This window comes from Leuciscus leuciscus, assembly GCF_965113295.1.
Source record: "Leuciscus leuciscus genome assembly, chromosome: 9".
Taxonomy (NCBI): Eukaryota; Metazoa; Chordata; class Actinopteri; order Cypriniformes; family Leuciscidae; genus Leuciscus; species Leuciscus leuciscus.
In genome coordinates this window covers 25,075,602-25,096,751 of record NC_138733.1, presented here as the reverse complement: position 1 = coordinate 25,096,751, position 21,150 = coordinate 25,075,602, and the positions used below count along the sequence as shown (strand labels likewise).

Below are 21,150 nucleotides of genomic sequence, written 5' to 3'. Positions count from 1 at the left end.
TAAGGATGAGCACTGGATTTACAGCTGTATATTTAAAAGCAGCTCACAAACATTCAGACAGTCACTGTTTGCTCTGACTCTAAAGCTTTGTTTATTTATACAGGTCTGTGATTCAAATGTTATGCAGCAAATTTATATGCATGTATATTTCCAGTATTTGAAAATAGCAATTAAATGTGTGAAATGACAATTTTGTGATTTCTCAAAAATTTTCTTATGTAATTTTCTTATAGTAATTTCTATTTTCAGCTTTTGCAAAACACCAAACTCAAAGCTGTCATGAGCTCTGTAAATGCAAGTTATTCACAGAATATCTCCATTGTTCATCCTCAATACTTTTTTATCATTGGACTTTCAGGTATACCATATAGCACTTATTTCTATATATTTTTATTTATGATTTATTTTATTACTATAATTGGGAACACTATAGTCCTTCTCATTATAGCTCTTGACCGGAGCCTGCATAGTCCAAAGTACATTGGTGTGTTTAACTTGGCCTTGGCTGATATTGGTGAAACTAATGCACTAATTCCTAACATGATGAAGACTTTTCTGTTTGACTCACAGTACATCTCCTACAATGCTTGTTTAGCAAACATGTTTTTTGTCTTCTTCTTCAGTAGTTTGCAAAGTGTCACTCTTGTTGTTCTGGCATATGATCGGTTCATTGCAATTTGTTTGCCATTAAGATATCATGCAATTGTGAACAATACCAGTATGGTTTTAGTTTTTCCAGCAATATGGGCATTTAATTCTTCTATGGTAACCTTGATGGTGTCTTTGATCACCCGACTTTCAATTTGCGAATCCAATGTAATCCAGAGTTATTTTTGTGATCATGGGCCAGTGTATAGGTTGGCATGTAATGACTATAACATTAATAAGTCTGTGGGATTTGTTATCACATCTTTATTCCTTATAGCACCAATGATCATTATATTCCTGTCATATCTGGGCATTTTTCTTGCTTTAAGCAAAATTACAACTTGGGAAAGTCGTTTAAGAGCACTGAAGACCTGTGTTTCTCACCTGTTGTTAGTAGGGATTTATTTCCTCCCAATATGCTTCACCTACCTTGCACAACTCTTGCTTGCTCTCACTCCCAATGCCAGAGTCATCAGCACATCTCTGGCATATGTTGTTCCACCAATGCTAAATCCCATCATTTATGTTTTAAACACAGCTGAAATCAAAAACTTATTGCGAAAAATTCTTACCAACAGACCTACACCAATTAGAGAGAATATTTCAAAATGACTTCAATTATTGTTTGTATAAAAAAAAAAATATATATATATTATATTATATTATATTATATTATATTATATTATACTTATATATATATATAGTATAATCAGCACTGGGACTGAATGTATGTGTTGGTGAACAGCAGTAATATGCTATTTAATTATTTATTTATGAATCAAGCTGTTTTCAAGTATGTGTATGTACTGCTTGTAGTAAGACAAAACAAACTTGAAAAGGAAGAATATTTTATAAAGCAAATTGTGAACAATTATTTGTGTCTTCACTTATTTCATGTTTCTCTAACGTTTCAGCCACCAAAATGTTATGAACTTTCGTCTTTTACTGTTAGTAGTGGGTCAATTCAAATAAATATGTTTTGTTGCTGTTGTTGTTTTGTTGCAAAACCATCTGAATACAAATTTGACATAAGTAATATTTGACTAAATAAAATAACATAATTTCTTAATATTTTAATCTTTGAATTTGTAATCAAGGTCCATTTTTACATGAGAGGTTTATTTTTGGTCACTACTAAACTGATTGCTGATATTATTTCCAATTGTGAAAATATAGATAAATTAATTTACACAAAATTATTTTTTACTTTTGCTGTTAATGCCACTTAAAATAAAATGTCATGCTGACACAATTAGCACTTTAGTAGTAGTTATTTATTCTGTAAATGCAAAGGTCTACAGCTTTCATTCTAGCATAACAAGGAAAATGTACCTAAATACTTGGAAATTTTAATTGTGGAAAATACATACTATTTCCAAAAATATCATTATCAAAATCAATATCACACCACAATGTATATTTTCCAAGCGTTGGTCATTTGCAGGGTCCACTTCATCGGAACTGTCCGCACACACAATGGATTTGGTACAGTTTATTTTACTCTGGATGCCCATACACTCACTCCTACTGCTACTGCTGTTCACACTAGTGTATATCTAATAACTTTAATGCATTTGCGATTGCATCTGTCTAGTTCATCCCTGACAGAAACTTCTGACCACATCTTGGATGCAGCGAATGCAGCGGAGTTGAACGAATATCTGTCTCGTAGCAGTTCTCGTTTGGATCGACAAGAAGAGGAAATGAGAGCTACAGGTTGTGCGGTGCAGGCTCTGGTAGCACAAATGTCTGATTTGACGGTTCAATTACAACACCTGAGAACTGGAGTGACCGCTTCTTCCATCGCATCGACCTCACCACCAAATCCTCCTGCCTCTCGGATGACAGCTTCGGCCACGGAGCCTCGATTACTGCCACCTGCGCCGTACTACGGTGAGCCACATCTTTGTCAAGCATTCATAACTAAATGCTCCTTATTCTTTTCACTTCAGCCTTAGACATTTGCCACAGAACAGTCTAGAGTGGCCCTTGTATTGACTTTGCTGTCGGGGAAGGCGGAGCTCTGGGGAACTGCGAGAACAAGCATCCCTGCTGCGCTTCATTCCAAACGGTAGTGGACGAGATGAGACTGGTGCTTGACCGTGCCATCGTTGGTCGTGAAGCGGTGCGGGTGCTTGCTGACTTACGTCAGGGTAATCGCCCGGTCTCAGATTATTCTATAGAATTCCGCACCCTGTCCGCGGAATGTAAATGGAATGAGGAAGCCCAATGGGACATGTTTTTGCATGGATTAGCGGACAGCATCCAGAAAGATATTTTAGTGCTGGATCTGCCCACCAATCTCGATTGTCTAATCAAACTGGCTATACGGGTGGACGCCCGCCTGCGACGACGAAATCAACGGGCTGTACTAACCTCTGTTCCTTTTGAGTTTGCAGTCACCACTGCCAGCGATACAGTTGGCCTCGATCACGAGTCCATGCAGGTGGGAAGAGCGCGATTGTCACAAGAGGAGAAGGAACGTCGCAGAACCAGAGGACTGTGCCTGTACCGCGGGACATTTTGCAACCAACTGCCCGGTAAAAGGGGAAGCCTGACAGTAGACTCAAGGTTACTGTCCGGTGGGATAACCATGGGCAAATCCTCTGCTTCAACCCTCCCCCCGGTGAGGCTGCAATGAGCATCTAACATGCATGCATTTCAAGCGGTTGTGGACTCTGGAGCCGAAGGTAATTTCATTGACTCGCAGTTGGCCCATTCCCTTCAACTTCCTGTCTTTTCTCTTAAGCAGCAGATATCAGTCAAGGCCTTAAATGGACAGAACCTCCCTGCTATTACCCATACCACAGGTACTATTACTCTCATCACACTGAGGAGATATGTTTCCTGCTCACCAACTCTCCCCATGCCCCTATTGTTCTGGGGCATCCCTGGCTCACCCTCCATTATCCTCGTATTGACTGGGGCCATAATTCTGTTTCTTCTCGGAGTAATCATTATCATGCGTCCTGTCTTGTATCTGCTGGTTCGTCTGTTGTCTGTTCTGTGTTGCAGGTTGGTGAACCTGTCAAACGTGCCCAAGGAGTACCTCAACCTGAAGGAAGTTTTCAGTAAGTCTTGGGCTGCTTCTCTTCCTCTGCAATGTCCCTATGACTGTGCGATTGACTTATTGCCAGGTATGTCTCCGCCTAAAGGCAGATTATACTCGCTTTCAGCTCCTGAAATGGAGGCCATGGAGAAGTATATTTCTGATTCTCAACAGCCGGGTTCATCTGCCCGTCCTCTTCTCTTGCTGGGGCTGGGTTATTTTTCGTGGACAAGAAGGATGGCTCTTTGTGACCATGCATCGATTACAGAGAGTTGAATGACATCACGGTAAAGAATACTTATCCTTAGCCATTGATGTCTTCAGCCTTCGAGCAGTTGCAGGGAGCATCTGTGTTCACGAAACTGCACCTGCGTAATGCCTATCATTTGGTCCGCATAAGAGAGGGGGATGAGTGGAAAACCGCATTTAATACCCCCAAGGGGCATTTTGAATATCTGGTTATGCCTTTCAGCCTGTCCAATTACGACATTGGCAACATGAAGTTGTTGGCTGTCAAGTTAGCATTGGAAGAATGGTGCCATTGGCTAGAAGGTTCGGGGGTACCTTTTATTACTGGACTGATCATAAGAACCTCGAGTACATCAAATATGCCAAAAGATTTAACTCCACGCAGGCTTGGTGGGCTTTATCTTTTGGTCGTTTTGATTTTTCCATCTCTTACTGTCCGGGTTCCAAAAACATCAAACCTGATGCCTTGTCACGTGTTTTTGATCATTCCGAGCGGCAGTCCACTCCCGAGTGCATTTTTTAGTGCACCAGAGGTGCCATCGCACCTGGAAAGGAGCCTGACGGACTCTTCTCCAGGTGGAAGCGTGCACCAAGGCCCAGGCCTATCGCCACCGGTCAAAGCCTCCAGTCTACGTCGTGGGTCAAAAAGTGTGGCTTGCTTCTAAAAATATTGCTCTTTGCTCCATCAGCAATAAATTAGCTCCTGAATTTATCGGCCCGTTTACTGTCACTAAGATCATAAACCCAGTGGCAGTCCGCCTCAAACTCCCTCCGGCGTACAGGAGGACCAAATTGAAGCCCGTTTTTCATTCACCCATTAATCCGCCTTTTCTGTTCTGTGTTGTCAGAAGTTGCCTCAGTCCTGTTCCAGTCTGGATGATTGCTACTCTGACGAATTCGGATCTTGTTTCTGGACTGTCTGTTTGTGGCTCTGGTTGTTGCCTGAATACCCACGACTCTCTTTACCAGTGTCTAACTGGCTTTGCCTGCTGTTCACACTAGTGTATATCTAACCTTACTATCTATACCTCACCTTACTGTATTTGCGATTGCATCTGTCTCGTTCATCCCTCCTGACAGTTACATTTTCACTGTTTACAATGGCAGGGCCTGCCATCTTGTCTTTTTGACTTGTTGTTTCTGATTGCACTTTAAGATGTTCTATAAAAACTGTGGTTTTATCTATGGGGAGGTGGGCATTAGATGCCAAGTGTGTTTTAGACATTTGCATCCATTCAGAACTTGTTTTGGAAAAATTTAAAAGAAAAACCTCATTAAAATCACATGTACAGTTTAAAATCACATGTACAGTTTTGCATCATTGTATAATAGATCAACAAAACATACATTTATTATTAATATTAATTAATTATAAAAGTAGCAAGGCATTGAGACAGCAAATAACCTAATGTAAAGGTAATATTTAACTCTGTAAGAGTTTTTTTTTTTTTTTAGCCAGCCGTTTTTAAAAGTTAGGCTAGATGAAAGATGAAATGTCCAGCGTCTCGCAACTCCGTCTGCGCGGGAATCCCTCCACGCTCCCTTCCTGGACCCACGAGGACACCAGTGTGCATGCACAGGGAAGAGACCGGTCTCTCGAGGAGAGGCGCGCTCAGCATTTAACAGCAGCGGTGATGAGGCTTAATTCTTGTCAGGTTTTAATGGTCACTTTTGCATCCTTTCTTTAAGCTAGGCTTTATGATCAAGCACAAGCATGACCATTTTAAAAATGTCTCTTTTTGTATTTAGAAAAAGAAAGGTCAAACAGCTGTAACGAGTTAGCTCAAAGGGGAAATATTAATAATAACTCATAAATTGTTATGATTAATTATTAATATTTGGGTCAGTTAATTGGATTAACTTGATGTAGCTAAACTATTATTACAATCAATTAATCAGTTCGTCCAACGAAATCTTTTGATTATTCATTTATTCTAAGAAAAGCATATCTTTCATGGCCACCGAAAAATTATTATTTCTTAGCATGTACAGCGCTTAGAGCATGTAACAAGATCAAGATCATAAATAGACTTTGTTGCAAGCAGAGAATCAGAACCAAATACATATTGTGCAAAAGTTTTATTAACTAAATCACAAACATAACTAAACTAAACAAACATACATACATACATGCATAGGTAAAATGGTAAGTGATATGGAACCGGAAGCAGGAAATGGAACTGTGGAAAAGACCCATTTAACTATGAAAAGAACTATCAGCGTATCATTTTCAGAGCACCTCTGATACTTCTGATACACCTCTGAAACACAAATTGATACTTGCATGGTCTGTGCAGTGGACACAATTCTTTAAGTGGTTGAAAACTGAAGTTGTTGAAGTTGCAATCGTTTTCTTCTCCGCTGGATGAAGAAGATATAATGAACTAGCATGTTTAGTTTGACTCTGTTCTCATGGCTGGAGTGCAGATCGTGGCCTGCCGGCCATAGCAGGCGGTGGGGGGTCCCCACAGACATCAACCCGAAGAAGCAGCTGTAGAGAGCCAGAAGAAGAGAGTCACTGTGAATTTGTCTCTAATAAAGCCTGAGAATGTCAGGTTTCTGCCCTGGCAGCATTGTCTGTCTTGTCTCTGTTTAATGTTTCTATGTTTACATTGTGTTTTAACACATGGTTGTGTCTTTGTTTGTGTTTGCCATGTGCTCCTCTGTCCCTTCCTCCTTGTTTCCTGTTACCACGCCCCCTTGTTTAGTTGAGTCCTTGTTTGAGTGTTGGCACCTGTCGTCTCGTTAAGTCCTTGTTTGTCTGAGTGTGCTCACCTGTTCCTCATGTTCCTAGCTCCCTTTATATGTTCGCTCTTTCCCTCTTGTGTTTGCCAGTTCGTTAAATGTTGTACTTCAGAGTACTACTGTGTCTCAGTATCGTTCCTCTTAAGTCGTTAGTGTTTTGTTGTAGAAGTTTGTTAGTGCTCTGTTTACTGCCATTGGCTCTGTCTTGTTTCCCTGTCCAAGTCCTGTCCAAGTCCTGTCCAAGTCCTGTCCAAGTCCTGTCCAAGTCCTGTCCAAGTCCAGTCCAGCAAGCAGCCCTGTTCTGAGCCTGAGATACCTGAGTGTCAAGCTGTAAGAAGTCAAGCTGTAAGAAGTTCCTGTCTGGCTTTAGCTGGTTACCTCTGGTCTCACTCTGATCTGCCATATCTTCACTCCAGCCCACGGATACCTCATTACATCTGCTGCTCTGCTGTTGGCATTGTCTCATCTCTACCTATTGTTTGGATTGCTACCTTCTCCTACCTCGTTGTGTCATCTGTTTATCAATAAAGCTGTTAATTGTCATCCTGCATTTGAGTTCTCCTTCACAGATCCATAACAGAGAAAGGCCCCATCTCTCCGGGTTTGCTTGACCAATGAGAAGGGTGGAATTTCCAAGCTGGAAAATTCCTCTGTGGTTGATTTATGAATCTTTGTTTTAAGCGTGCTCATTTGCATGTGCAGCTGGATTGGTTTCTGATGATGAAACTAATAAAGATTCTTGTAATACTAATATGTTGCGTAGCTATCGGCATATCATGTACATTTATAGAGACCAAACATGGTATAGGTGAGGTTACATTGACCGTTGGTTCTATCATAAAATACACAGTATCAAAAAAATAATAGAATTAAAAACACTACACAAGACAGTAAATCATTCACACAATTTTCTGGGATGCATGTTCATTTATACACTGAAAAAAATGATTAGTTGAATTTAATAAAAAAAATTATGGTAAGTGGTTGCACACAATTGATTTTAGCTACATTTAAACAAATGCATTAAGTTGGACTAAAATTGATTAAGTATTACGGCCATGGCCGATGGTGTTACGAGTGTAGTGGAAATGCCCACAGTCCAGTGTTCATCCCTACACACAAGCACAGCCCGCCACACTCCAGGGCTCGCACATATGAAATCGGCTCATGTCGATTGTGCATTAAATGTAGTGAATGTGCCCACGACCCAGTGCCCACAAACTCTACACACTGCATGTCTCACGGTTTCTGTAAAAACGAAACCAACACGCATACAGTCAGCTCAAGCAGACGGTGTTTTCAGTGTAGTAAATGTGCCCGCTGTCCTGCGCCCACATTCACTCACAGACATGACAAGCCCCAAGGGGTTTCCCCCGCTCGCTCTCTCTCAGCAAGCCGCCATAGAAGAGTCAAGCGCGGGCACACAGGCCCGCTGTGATCAGAGCGCCCCCCGCCTCGAACGCTGCGAGCACGGCGTTTATGTTACAGCATACCGGAGCTCTCCGGTCGCCACCATGTCACGGCCAGAGCCCAGATCTCATTCAACCCCTAGCTATTCATGCAAGTGCATGGGCAAAGCTCCCCAGGGTATCGAAATGGGTGCTGAACATTATAAAAAGAGGCTATTCGCTACAGTTCGCTCGACGCCCCCGTCGTTACGCGGCGTGAATCGAAACTACGGTGAAAAGCGAAGTAGCACATCTACTTCGAGCCGAAATAGCGAAACTGTTGAGCAAAGGGGCCATAGAGCTTTTATCTCAAGCTCAGAGCGAAGGGGGTCTATTCAGCAGATATTTTCTGGTACCGAAAAAAGACGGGGGTCTCAGACCCATCCTAGATCTAAGACAACTGAACAAAGTGCTTTCGAAACGCCGGTTCAGAATGCTCACGACCAGGAAAATCCTCTCGCAAATTCGCCAAGGGGACTGGTTTATGTCAATAGATCTGAAGGACGCGTATTTCCAAATACAAATAGCGTCACGTCACAGGCGATTTTTGAGATTCGCCTTCGAGGGCCAGGCATATCAATACACAGTCCTGCCGTTTGGCCTGTACCTGGCACCCCGTACATTCACGATGTGCATGGACGCGGCTCTCGCACCCCTGAAACTTCAGGGCATGCGAGTTCTGAACTACTTGGACGATTGGCTGATTCTAGCTCGATCACACTCAGAGCTCATAGAACACAGGACCGTATTACTCGAACATCTCGAGAATCTTGGTCTCAAAGTCAATTGGAAGAAGAGTTCACTGTCTCCCAGTCAGAGAATATCTTTTCTGGGCACAGAACTGGACTCGCTGTCTATGACAGCGCAGCTATCGCCACAGCGCAGTCTGAATATTCAGCGCATGACGAAATCCTTCCGCTGCGGCACTGTAGTCCCGCTCAGAAAGTTTCAGAAGATGCTGGGTCTCATGGCCTCAGCATCATCAGTACTCCAGTTGGGTCTGCTTCGCATGCGCCCGCTGCAGTTCTGGCTAAAAGCGCGAGTACCGCGTCGAGCGTGGACCTCCGGTCTGTTTCGTCTCAAGGTCGATCAGAAATGTGTCTCAGCTCTGAAACCTTGGAGAGCGACCGGCTGGTACCGGTCAGGTGTAAGCCTGGGGACTTCCTCGAGTGTGAATGTGGTGTCTATGGACGCCTCCACCTCGGGGTGGGGAGCGCTGCTCGAGGGCAGACTGTTCTTCTGCCAGTGGTCAGAACGGGAAAGGCTCCTACACATAAACTGCCTGGAAATGTTGGCAGTCGACAACGCGCTGAGGCATTTTTGTTTTTATAAGGACACCAAGTCTTGGTCCGTTCGGACAACATGTCAGTGGTGGCCTATATAAATCACCAAGGAGGTATCAGATCCCGAAACCTTTACAGGCTGACGGAGCGCCTCCTGGACTGGGCTCAGCACAATCTGCGCTCGCTGAGAGCAGCGCACGTGCCAGATCTCCTGAATGTGGGACCAGACAGACTGTCCAGAAACAATGTTCCGGCAGGAGAATGGTCTCTACATCCGCAGACAGTCCAACTGCTGTAGAAGACATTCGGCAGAGTGAAGGTAGACCTGTTTGCGTCTCAAGAAAACGCTCACTGTCCAGAGTTTTTCTCCAAGAGCAGGGATGCGCTGGCCCACGTCTGGCCCTGCTGCCCGCTCTGTGCTTTTCCCCCCGTCACGCTCCTGCCTCAGGTATTAGAGCGAATCAGGGAAAATGGATGCTCACTGCTACTTGTGGCTCCGTTCTGGAAAAACCAGGCTTGGTTCCCAGTTTTGATGCAGCTGACAAGAACTGCCCCATGGACGATACCAGTGAGGAGGGACCTCCTTTTTCAGGCCAGGGGCTCGATCTGGCATCCTCGCCCAGAGCTTTGGTCCCTACATGCGTGGGCCATCAACGGGTACCCGCTAACCTCCCGGTGGGAGTGTTAAACACGATCACGCAGGCTAGGGCCCCGTCTACTAGACGGCTCTACTCCTCGAAATGGTCTGTGTTCTCTAGCTGGTGCACAGCTCGTGGCATATCACCCCCAGACTGTGGGGTGACGGAGGTTCTTTCCTTCCTGCAAGAGCTACTGGATAAGGGCAGGACCCCATCCACGCTCAAGGTTTACGTGGTGGCCATAGCAGCATTTACTAAACCTACGTTTGGCCAGTCACTTGGACGGAACGATCTGGTCATCCGCTTGCTTAGAGGAGCTAAGAGGCTGAATCCTCCCAGACCTCCCTCAGTCCCAATCTGGGACCTTTCTACGGTTCTGGAAGCCATGAAAGATGCTCCATTCGAGCCAATCCAGTCAATAGACATCAAACACTTGTCTTTCAAGACAGTGTTTCTTCTGGCTCTTGCGTCAGTGAAGCGAATAGGGGACTTGCAAGCGCTCTCAGTAAGCGCCTCGTGTATGGAATTTGGGCCAAATGACTCGAAAGTCATACTCAGATGGATAGTTGATGCTATAGCGCTGGCTTACACGTCTAAGGGCCTGGAGTGCCCGTTGGGCGTCAGAGCGCACTCCACAAGAGGCATGGCCTCGTCGTGGGCTTGGTCTAGTGGGATTGCCTTACAAGATATCTGTATGGTGGCAGGCTAAGCTGCTTTCGGTCTAATAAATCAGCATTTCAGCATTTTCGGCTCAGAATACTGAAACTGCTTGAGCGCCGCTCGCTGATCGATTAAATTACTCTGTGGGCAATATGTAAGACCCATAATATTCATCAGTTCAGGCCGGGTTTTTCACCCTGACTGTGTGGAACACGTTTGATATAATATGCTCCTTATAGGACGCTTCTGATTACGGGAATGACGCTGTTCCAGCCCCTCTTTCCCGGACTCTCTGCGAGTCCCTGGTGATTATGCACTATATGAACCCCGGGCACCTGCCCATGGGACTTTGGTGTTGGATCTCTGCATGCACAGCGTTTTACACTGTGTTCCCCTAGCGTAAGATATTACGCAGTACGAGAGACCTCTCATAAGAGAACGTACTCGTTTACTAACGTAACCTCGGTTCTCTCTAGAAGAGGGAACAAGCACTGCGTATCTTTGCCGTGCCTGCGACACGCTCTGGTTCGCTTCGGCGATGAAAAACCAGATTCTATCAGCCTGTCGAGCTGTATTTACAGGCCCAAGCCACGCCCGTTTCGGCGGGACGTGACGCAGTGGGCGCGAAGCGCCCCCATTGGATCTTACGTCATGAGGGCCTCTCTCGATAGGCTGCTGCAGTTGCCGCAGGGCAGCCAAGGGGCGCGCAAGCCGTCTTGCCTATGTCTGCATGCTGCTGCAACGCGTTTTGCATTATTTCAAAATTAAGGATAATTTTTGGCTTCAATATCTCGCGGAAAAGAGTTTTCCCCTAGTGTAAGATATTACACAGTACTCGTTCCCTCTTCTAGAGAGAACCGAGGTTAGGCCATTTTTTAGGCCATATCGCCCAGCCCTAAGAGAATGTTTGTTTTTGTGTAAAACATCTTGGTTACTATTGTAACTTCCATTCCCTGATGGATGGAATGAGATGTGTCGAAATACCAACTCTAGAGGTAACTCTTGGGAGCCCCAAACACCTCTGAAGTATTCAGAAAAGGCCAATGAGAATTTGGAGAGTGGAATTTGTAGTAACTTCCTAAGGACATATGTGACCCTGAATCACAAAACCAGTCACAAGTCGCACGGGTATATCTGTGGCAATAGCCAACAATACCGTTGTGTGGGTCAAAATTATCGATTTTTCTTTTTTGCCAAAAATCATTAGGATATTAAGTAAAGATCATATTCCATGAAGATATTTTGTACATTTCCTACCGTAAATATATAAAACATTTATTTTTGTGAGTGAATGCAGCACAATCGCAAACATAAATGGACAACTTTAAAAGCGTTTTTCTGTCTCCATTTTTTTGCACCCTCAGTTTTCAGATTTTATAATAGTTGTATCTCTGCCAAATATTGTCCTATCCTAACAAACCATACATATATGCGTATTTATTCAGCTTTCATGTGATTTCTAAATCTCAATTTCAAAAAATTTACCCATGTGACTGGTTTTGTGGTTAAGGGTCACATATGGATATAAAAGGAGGCTGGCATGCTCCACTCATTCAGGTTTGTGTTGAGGAGCTAAGATAGCGTCTTGACCATTCCAGGGGCAGTTCAGATTTGTGGCAGGAGGGACACAACGTCTCATTCCCTCCATCAGGGGACAGAGGTTACAATAGTAACAAAGACATTCCCTATCAGTCGATCTCTTCGACTTTGTGTCAAAATACCAACACTAGGGTTCCCTATGATAAACGCCACAGCTAACTAAACTGTGGTTTCAGATTTGGTGGTGCAGATGCAGGCAGGTTCTTGCGTACCAAGTTTTTTATTGTTTATTTTTTATTAGTTCATTTGACAGGGACCATGCACAGTTCAGGCCCTGTACCAGAGTTAGCTATACAGCTAATTTACATCTGTGGTCCCTGGGCAAGGGAGATAAAAGACAATATAGACAATATAGACAATACAGACAATACTATCAAAACAAATAAAAAATTTACAACAAACAACATTTGACAAGCATTACTCACATATAAACCAAAATACAAATATACATTCCATGTTATAAAAGGATCAATGATCACATAGTTGATTCGCCTTCAGCCAAGTCTTTAAGGACATTTTAAAACTGCTGAGACTTGCACAATCTCTAATGTGAAGTGGAATTAAGTTCCACTTTTCTACTACAGTAAATGAAAAAGCTGATTGACCAAATTTAGTCTTCCTAAATTGAGTGTAACAGTCACCTCTTACAGAAGCCCTGGTGACCCTTACATTATCTCTGCAAAATGACACACATTGCTTGAGTGGGGGTGGTGCAAGATCATGGGTCAATTTATACATCAGGCACATGTCTGCAAAACAGAGAAAACTGTCAAAGGTTAATAGGTTGTATTTTTTTATGATGGTGCAGTGGTGGTAGTTTCTTGTTTTTTTGTCAAGAACTTTCACAGCTTGTTTGTAAAGGGTACATAAAGGTTTTAGCGTAGTCCCACCCACCTGGGACCAGCTTGTAGAACAGTACGATAAATGTGAGAAGATCATTGAGTGCAAAAACAGTTTAGCTGCGGCTATTGGTAACTGGTGTCTTATATGTCTAAAATTAGCTAAACTAGCTCTGACACAATTGGAGATCTTTTTATGTGTTTTTATAAAACTTAAATTAGAATCAATAATTATGCCCAGATATTTAAAATGATCAACAATATGTATCACCTCTCCCATAAAACAGATATCGGGCTGATGTTGTGTAATATTCCTCTTGATAGAGAAATACAAGCCCACTGTTTTGCTTACATTAAGAGTAAGACAACTGAGAGTTAACCAGTCTGATACTTTGGTTAGAACTGCAGTAAGATTTGCTGCAGCTTGTTCTCTAGTTTTTGCATGGGTATAGATAACTGTATCGTCTGCGTACATTTGGATGTGGACTTCTGGGCAAATCAATGGCAGGTCATTAATATATTTGCTAAATAAAATTGGTCCTAAAATAGATCCCTGAGGGACTCCAGTAGTGCAGTTAGCAAAGGAGGAGCATCTATCATTAATCCTGGTGCACTGTTTTCTAGAATCTAAATAAGACTCCATGTCAGAGCATTGTGAGAGAAATTAATCTTTGACAGTTTGGATAACAGAACATTATTATTCACTGTATCAAATGCCTTCTTAAAATCGAGGAAAACAGCCCCAACAACCCCTCCATTGTCAAGGCTGGATTTTATTTGCTCAATAAAATAACAAGTAGCTGTTTCTGTGGCATGATGTTTCCTGAATCCAAACTGCATGGGGTGCAGTGGAAAATGGCCATGATTTAAGTAGGCTAGCAACTGGTCACAGACTATCCTTTCCGTTACTTTGGAAACAACAGGGAGGATACTAATAGGTCTATAGTTGGTTATATTAGTTGCATCTCCAGCCTTAAAAATAGGGGTTATTACAGCTGATTTCCAGGCATTGGGAAAATAACTTTGTTTAATGGATAGAATTACCAGATGAGCAATTGGAGTACAAAGGATACTTTTATACTTCTTCAGAAATGCACAATCACAAGTAAAAACATCTTTAGCTTTAGAGTTCTTAAACTTGCCTTAGATTTTAGTTATGGAAGATTCTGGCACTTCAGAAATGCTAAACATTGTAAGATTATCATTTGATGGTGTAATGACCTTCCCTCTTAGACCAAAGCCTTGTGCCAAATCTTGAACTGAATCTATAAAATAACTATTGAACATAGAAGAAATTTGATCTTTGTCTTTAGTTAAGGTTCCATGTACTTGTAATTCAAACTCTTTATCTCTTTTTTTGGTGTTCTTTAAAGCTCTATTGATGATTTCCCAAGTTTGCCTACTGTTCCCTTTAGAATCATTTATAATATCGATAAAAAACTTTGCTTTTGCCTTTCTCAATTCATTTACAAATTTATTACGTAACTGTTGAAAGGTTCTCCTATGATGGGCTAACCAAGCGGCAACCTCCCCGTCTCTCTCTTGAAACCAACACGGAAGTGAGTTAAACTGCAATTTGTTGACTGGCCGCTTGAGGCTGGTGTCAAAAGTGAGTCAAATCTGTATCTCCCCCATGTTAAAATGCCAAATTTTACAGCAGAAAAAAACGTGTTTACAACCTGGTGTCTGTATGTGGCTTTGGTCTATACAGCTAATTTTGTCCTTCATGACAACTGTGAGGGGGGTGAATTTTTTTATAACTCATCCATTTAGTTGATTAATATTTAAAGTTCTGCATAATTAAGGGTGTGTCCACTTGAGTGACAGGTGGATTGCCGCTGATGTCAATGCTAGCCGTTTGTCTGCTGTTACTAGCCGTCACTTCACCTCAGCAAATTTTAGCTGCTGAACTTGCCATATCTGCAGTGTTTGTGATTTTTTTCGGGATTATTTCATACAATTGAATACACCCATTACTTCGCCCATGGCTTTGGATTCTGTCGTTGTCGTCGAGTATCGTTCGAGAGAACAACCAGCGCTGTATTTCAGTTGTTTTCCTCTGTGAACATGCACTAATGGATGTCTGACAATTTCGTTGCTTTTTGGAGTTTTCAGATTTAAAAACGTCAATAAAGGCTCGTTCGTTCTGCTCTCACGGAACAGATTATAATATGCTTATGTACCGTCAGATGAAATCCTGCTGGTGTCGGCGCTTTCTCCATCCATGCAATAAATGCACATCCTTGAATGAGCGCGGATTTCCAGCGCATTTACTTGAACTTCATAGGTAACGTTAATATATCTATGGTTTAACCCATTTGAGAGGCGGCCAAAATCAGAATTTAAAATGGACTGAATAAGCTTTCTACGAACTTGACGAGCGATGCCACACTGACGGACCATAGACTATAAAAAAAGAGTGACTAACATGTATGCACATAAATCACTGTCACACACACTCTCTCAGAGTAATATTAAGTTACTGCATATACATTTTCAACTAGCAGAATAGTACAGAATCACGATACACAGTCTCACTTGTTGCCATGTCTTTTAACTATTATAATATTTCGAAGGGCAAAAACAGGAACTTTTAATTGGCTTTACATCATCAACTGTCACTTTAGCGTGAGGCCCTGTGCAGGCGCAGACTTGGTACTGTCAGTAGCATATAGCATAGCATTACCTCCCCACCCGCCCCGCCTCTTTGCCCATTTTCTGTTATCCGGGAGTGACGCGAGGCCAAGATGGCGACGGCCGGTTCCGCCCACTTTAGGCTTCAAAAATGCTCTTCAGAAACCTACGGGTGATGTCACGGACACTACGTCCATATTTTTTTACAGTCTATGGGGCTAACCCTGACTTAATTGCAGTTCCCTTTCAAGGGAACTCGAGCTGCGTCGAGACGCGGTGGGAACGCCCTGCGTGATTGCGTCGTGAAGCACGTGTATAATCAGTCCAATGGAAAGACGAGACGTCATAGGCGGGTGACGTCATCGACCAGGAAGCTATAAAGCACCCCTGCGACAGACCGCAGCAGCTTCTGTGCCTTCACCAAGCGATCTGTGTATTCTGTCCTTGTCATATTTATTGTTGTCTGTCAAGTTGCAATTTATATATTTATTATGGCAAAAGAGAGCAAGCAAGCGTTGTGTTGTTCCCTCCCCACGTTATATCACGGGTGGGGACACACACTTCAGCTTTGTGTTGCTTGTTTGGGAGTGGAGCATGCCAACAGTCAGTTCTCGAGGGGGCTGACTGTGAGCATTGCGAGAAGCTGTCCGTGAGGACGCTCCGCTCCCGCCGGCCGTTCTTCGAGGAGGACGGCTCGGTGCGCGCGCCCCGAGGCGCGGGTCCCGCTGCTGCCGAGGCACGGCGTCGACGCGCATCTTGGGGATCGCAAATGGTTCTAACAAACACCTGTTCGATCCACGTGCCTTATCTCGGGGAGAAGCACGCTCTGCGGTTTCTCCTCCCCGGGATGAGGCACTCATGCTGCGATTTCCAGTTCCGAGGAATTGGTATCGTTAGTGTTTTTGTTTTAAAAATAAATAAATAAAAGAAAATAAGGCAGATGTTTATGAGTTTTCAATAAATAAATAAATAAGTCAGCTCATAACTCTGTTGAATAAAGAGGAGCTTATAAAAGGAGGTTTTATATAATGCTGTTGCTAAGTTAAATATTACTGGCCAGCCGAACATATATGAGAGTGAAAGTATAAGGAAAACTCAATATCTCAGCCTCCTCGTCGGGGAGTGCCGTTTTTTCCCTATCTCCACACTGAGGTGTCGAGATCGTGGAATAAACCGGTTTCTGTTTATGTGTTTTATCCCTAAACTTCTACTATAGTAATGTTATGGGTATTAAGTATCATGGTATGACAGTGCCTCGGGTTAAAGAGACGCTTGCGAGCTATCTCTCTCCCATGTTGGTGTCATCATAACCCCGACGTTACCCACCAGCCACCATAAATAATAGATAAATATTATTAGGCAGCACTGGTAGGTAAAATATATAATAATAATAATAATAATAATAATAATGCATTTTATTTAATGGCGCCTTATCATAACACCCAAGGTCACCTCACAAGCAATATACAGGTCACTGCATAAGACAATACACACAACAAACAAGCCGCATATACAGATAAAGTGCATTAAAAAGACTCAATACAACATGTTATAAAAAAGCTTGTATAAAAAGATATGTCTTAAGACGCGTTTTAAAAGTCAACAAGCAATCGCTATTACGAACATCAAGGGGAAGAGAGTTCCATAGGTGGGCGGCAGCATAACTGAAAGATCTGGCACCCATGGTAGTTAGTCGAATCCGAGGTACCACAAGAGAATTTGAAGATGAAGATCTGAGAGTACGTGAAGGAGTGTAAACATGGAGAAGTTGTGTAAGGTATTGGGGTGCAAGATTATGAAGTGCCTTATAAGTGAGTAGCAAGATCTTGAATTCAACTCTATACTTTACTGGAAGCCAGTGCAATTGCTGAAGAACTGGAGAAATGTGCTCAGTAGAAGGTGTTCTAGATAGAATACGAGCTGCAGAATTCTGAACCAATTGAAGCTTATGTAGCAATTTGGAGGGAACACCTGTGAGAAGAGCTTTACAGTAGTCTATACGTGAAGTGACTAGTGCGTGAATGAGAACGGCAGTATTATTATTTGAAAGAAAGGGACGGAGGCGGTTAATATTATGCAAGTGGAAGTATGCAATCCGTGTGATATTATTAATTTGAGCTTCAAAGGATAGTGTGCTATCCATGATGACACCCAAACTTTTAACCTGTGAAGAAGGACAGATTGCATTATTGTCAATGTACAAGGAAAGACAATTAGATTTAGACAAAACAGATCTAGTGCCAACAAGCAAAGCCTCAGTTTTGTTGCCATTTACCTTCAAGAAGTTAGCTGAAAGCCAATCTTTAATTTCAGCTAAACAGCTGGACAAAGATGGTGGTGGAAAAGAACCAGTGGGTTCCCTTTCGAAAGGGAACTCTACACTAGGTCAGAATGACGCTATGGGGAACGCCTCAGGCATGACAGGTGTCTGAAATCACTATCAAATCACGGCAATCACAATGACCGGCGACAGCCCGTGAATCATTAACGTGAATGATTAACGTGCGACCTGCAAGTATAAAAGGGCGCCTTGCCAACATGACAAACATCTTTTCGTCTTCAGGGACTGTCTGTTTGAAATATCGCTGGGAAAAAAAGTCGGCAAAGAAGTATGAAACGCACGGAGAAGGCTGAAAGCTTCAGGAAGTGTGCAGATCCGTGCCCAAGGTATTTGACGCCGGGTGATACACACGAACTGTGCGTTCTCTGTCTGGGCAAAGAGCACGCACAGGCGGCTCTTGAGGGAGCCGTCTGTGCAAACTGTGAGCGTTTTGCTTTGAAAACGCTCCGCTCTCGTCTAGCCCTCTTCTTGAGTGAGGAGGGCTTACCATCTGTACCTCGTGGCTCAGGTCCCGCTCGCGCTGAGGCAGAGCGGCGACTCGCGTCATGGGGTTCCCAGAGGGATCTCGCCGATCGCCTTGAGAGGGGTGTTAACCTCTCAGATGATTCGGCGGATGACGAGGGTGAGTTGCAGGTGGATGACGAAGAGGATTTTTCTCCGACTATTCCTGCAACAGATGCTCTTCAGGACGGGCAGGTGATGGATGAGGAGCAGGTCATTCAGGTGGACCCTGAACCCTCTCAGCCACCCTGCCCCGTGTATGCTGAGCTGCTGGATGTAATGGAACGCGCCACTGACAGGTTGCAACTGCCATGGCGGCGCGTTAGGGGAGAAGTTGCTCGTGGCAGGCTGGACGATCGATTTCTCCCCGGCCATAGACCACCAGCTCAGGCGAGCCTTCCATTTCTTCCCGATCTCCATACAGAGATCGAGAGGGCATGGAAGAACCCATACTCTGCTCGGATCCACCGACATCAGCGGGCTAGTTTCGCTGATGTTGAGGGGATCTGCGAGTATGGGTATGTGTCGATGCCGCCCATTGACGAGACGTTTGCGAACCATCTCGTGTCTGGGCGGGCGTCGACGCTGAGTGCTCCAGCCCTGCCATCCAGACCGCTCAAGACCACAGCGCGTCTGAATGGCAGAGCATACACGGCAGCGGGTCAGGCCGGTGCCGCCCTGCACACTATGGCGGTGTTGCAGGCGTACCAGGCCGACCTGCTGGGGGATCTCGACCAGGGGACAGGGCTGTCCCCTGAGGCGGTGGCTGAGCTGCGCCGCACCACAGATCTTGCTCTCCGGGCCACTAAACATACTGCCGCTTCGATCGGTCGTTCGATGGCGGCAATGGTGGCCACGGAGAGGCATCTGTGGTTGAACCTGGCTGGCATCGGGGAGAAAGAGAAGGCCTTTCTCCTTGATGCACCGGTTTCGCCCTCTGAACTTTTTGGCACCTCCGTGGAGGCGGTGGTCGGAAAGTTCAGGGAGGCGAAGGCGCGCTCAGCGGCATTTAGGACCTGTATACCGCTGAGATCCGGGTCCGAGCCCAGACAGGCGGGAGAGCCTGGCCCTTCACGACCTGAGGGCCGTAGACAGGGCCAGAGAGCTAGTGTTGCCTCTCGTGCACCCCCTCCATGTAGGAACAGGTCACAGAGGAGGCGTGACTCCCGCAGGAAAAAGAAGGATCTGAGGGAGGTGATCCAGTACAAACGATCAAAGCGTTAGTGATGGATCATCTCCTGGAGGGCGGTACAATCCCAGCCTCTCCTCTTTTTCCTGACTCCCCAGGCGTTTCTTACACCAGGCCTGGGGCTGGGCCTATGATGAGAACAAAGTTCTGATGGCCCGCCTCGGCTTGGTTGGTGAGAGCGCCTCTTTCAGGCATGTAAGGTGATGGACCCCAGGTTCATAAAGAACTCTCTGGCGAGTCTTCACTCCGCACGCCGCAGGTGAACTGGTTGGTTTTTAAACAAATTTCTGTGTGTATACTAACACTGATTTGTATTTCTCTACAGACCTTGTTCCCTGTATAGATCTAGGGGGGGTCATTCCTAGAGGAGCAATGAGGTAAGGTATTGGACTTCAGGGCCCTGAAGCCTCCCCCCAGCTTGCGGCTAGAACAATTTAGGGAGAAGCTCAAAAAAAGATTTGGCTCCCGTGTTGAGTGTGATGGCCTTCCTGTCATAACATATGATATGCGTGGTGGGCCACCACTCATTTCTATTTAGCCTCAGGGCTTTTAGCCACCTAGGGGTAGAGTAGTTGGTCTTCCTAAAAAAAAAGAAAAAAAAAAAGAGCTTTTTTGCTTTAGGTTTAGACTGACGCTGGCGCTTCAGATAGATCTTATGTCCTACCTATCGGTTTGTGACATTGGTGTCCTGAGTATTTCGCTCCCCTGAGCTCTAAGGTTTCAGTAGGTGAGTGTTTCTTAGCCTCTCAATCTAGTAGGCTGTGGCTCCTCCGAGCCCTCAGGTAGATCTATGCTTGTAGGTCGGCCCTCACCCGGGCCGCCTCTATAGCTGGCCTAGGCTATGCTAGGGGTTTTGGAGGCGTTCTGCTAAGTATAGCTGCCGCATTCATTCAAGGTGTAGGCTTCCTCCCCTTTATTTCAGCCTCCTCCCTTAAATGGGAGTTGTTGGCCAAGGCCCGCCCCTTTCACTGCATTCAGGGGTGATAGAGTAATGCAGGGTGGTAGTTGAGGTATGATCCTTCAGGCAGGGTTAGGCTGTCTTTCGCTCTGCGATGTGATAGTTTGCCAGACCCTGCCGAACAGAGCTACTTATGATTAGGCCTTGAGCTGGCTCCACTTAGCCCGTTGAGCTGAACCGCTCGAGTGATGGGTGAAAGTTGGTTGGCTTGCAAGCAAGCCCCGCTCCCCTAGGCTGGGCACAGGACAAATCCCTGTCACCCTTTGGAGCCATTTACAGGCTCGCTCCCTGTCTAAATTTTCAGGGGCATATGGTGTTACTCCCCTGCTAACTTAGGGTAGTTTTGAGTATTCCATTCTCAGCTCTGTA

General features: G+C 44.4%; 1 protein-coding gene across 1 annotated transcript; it reads left to right on the top strand.

Annotated features, from left to right (window-relative positions):
* Nucleotides 1-267: 267 nt before the first annotated feature.
* Nucleotides 268-1,260, top strand: LOC309506154 (olfactory receptor 52E8-like; the record flags this gene model as incomplete). Its single annotated transcript, XM_082179775.1, has 1 exon — nucleotides 268-1,260. Exon 1 carries the CDS (start codon nucleotides 280-282, stop codon nucleotides 1,258-1,260), a length of 981 nt encoding a protein of 326 aa, XP_082035901.1. The 5' UTR covers nucleotides 268-279.
* Nucleotides 1,261-21,150: the final 19,890 nt, after the last annotated feature.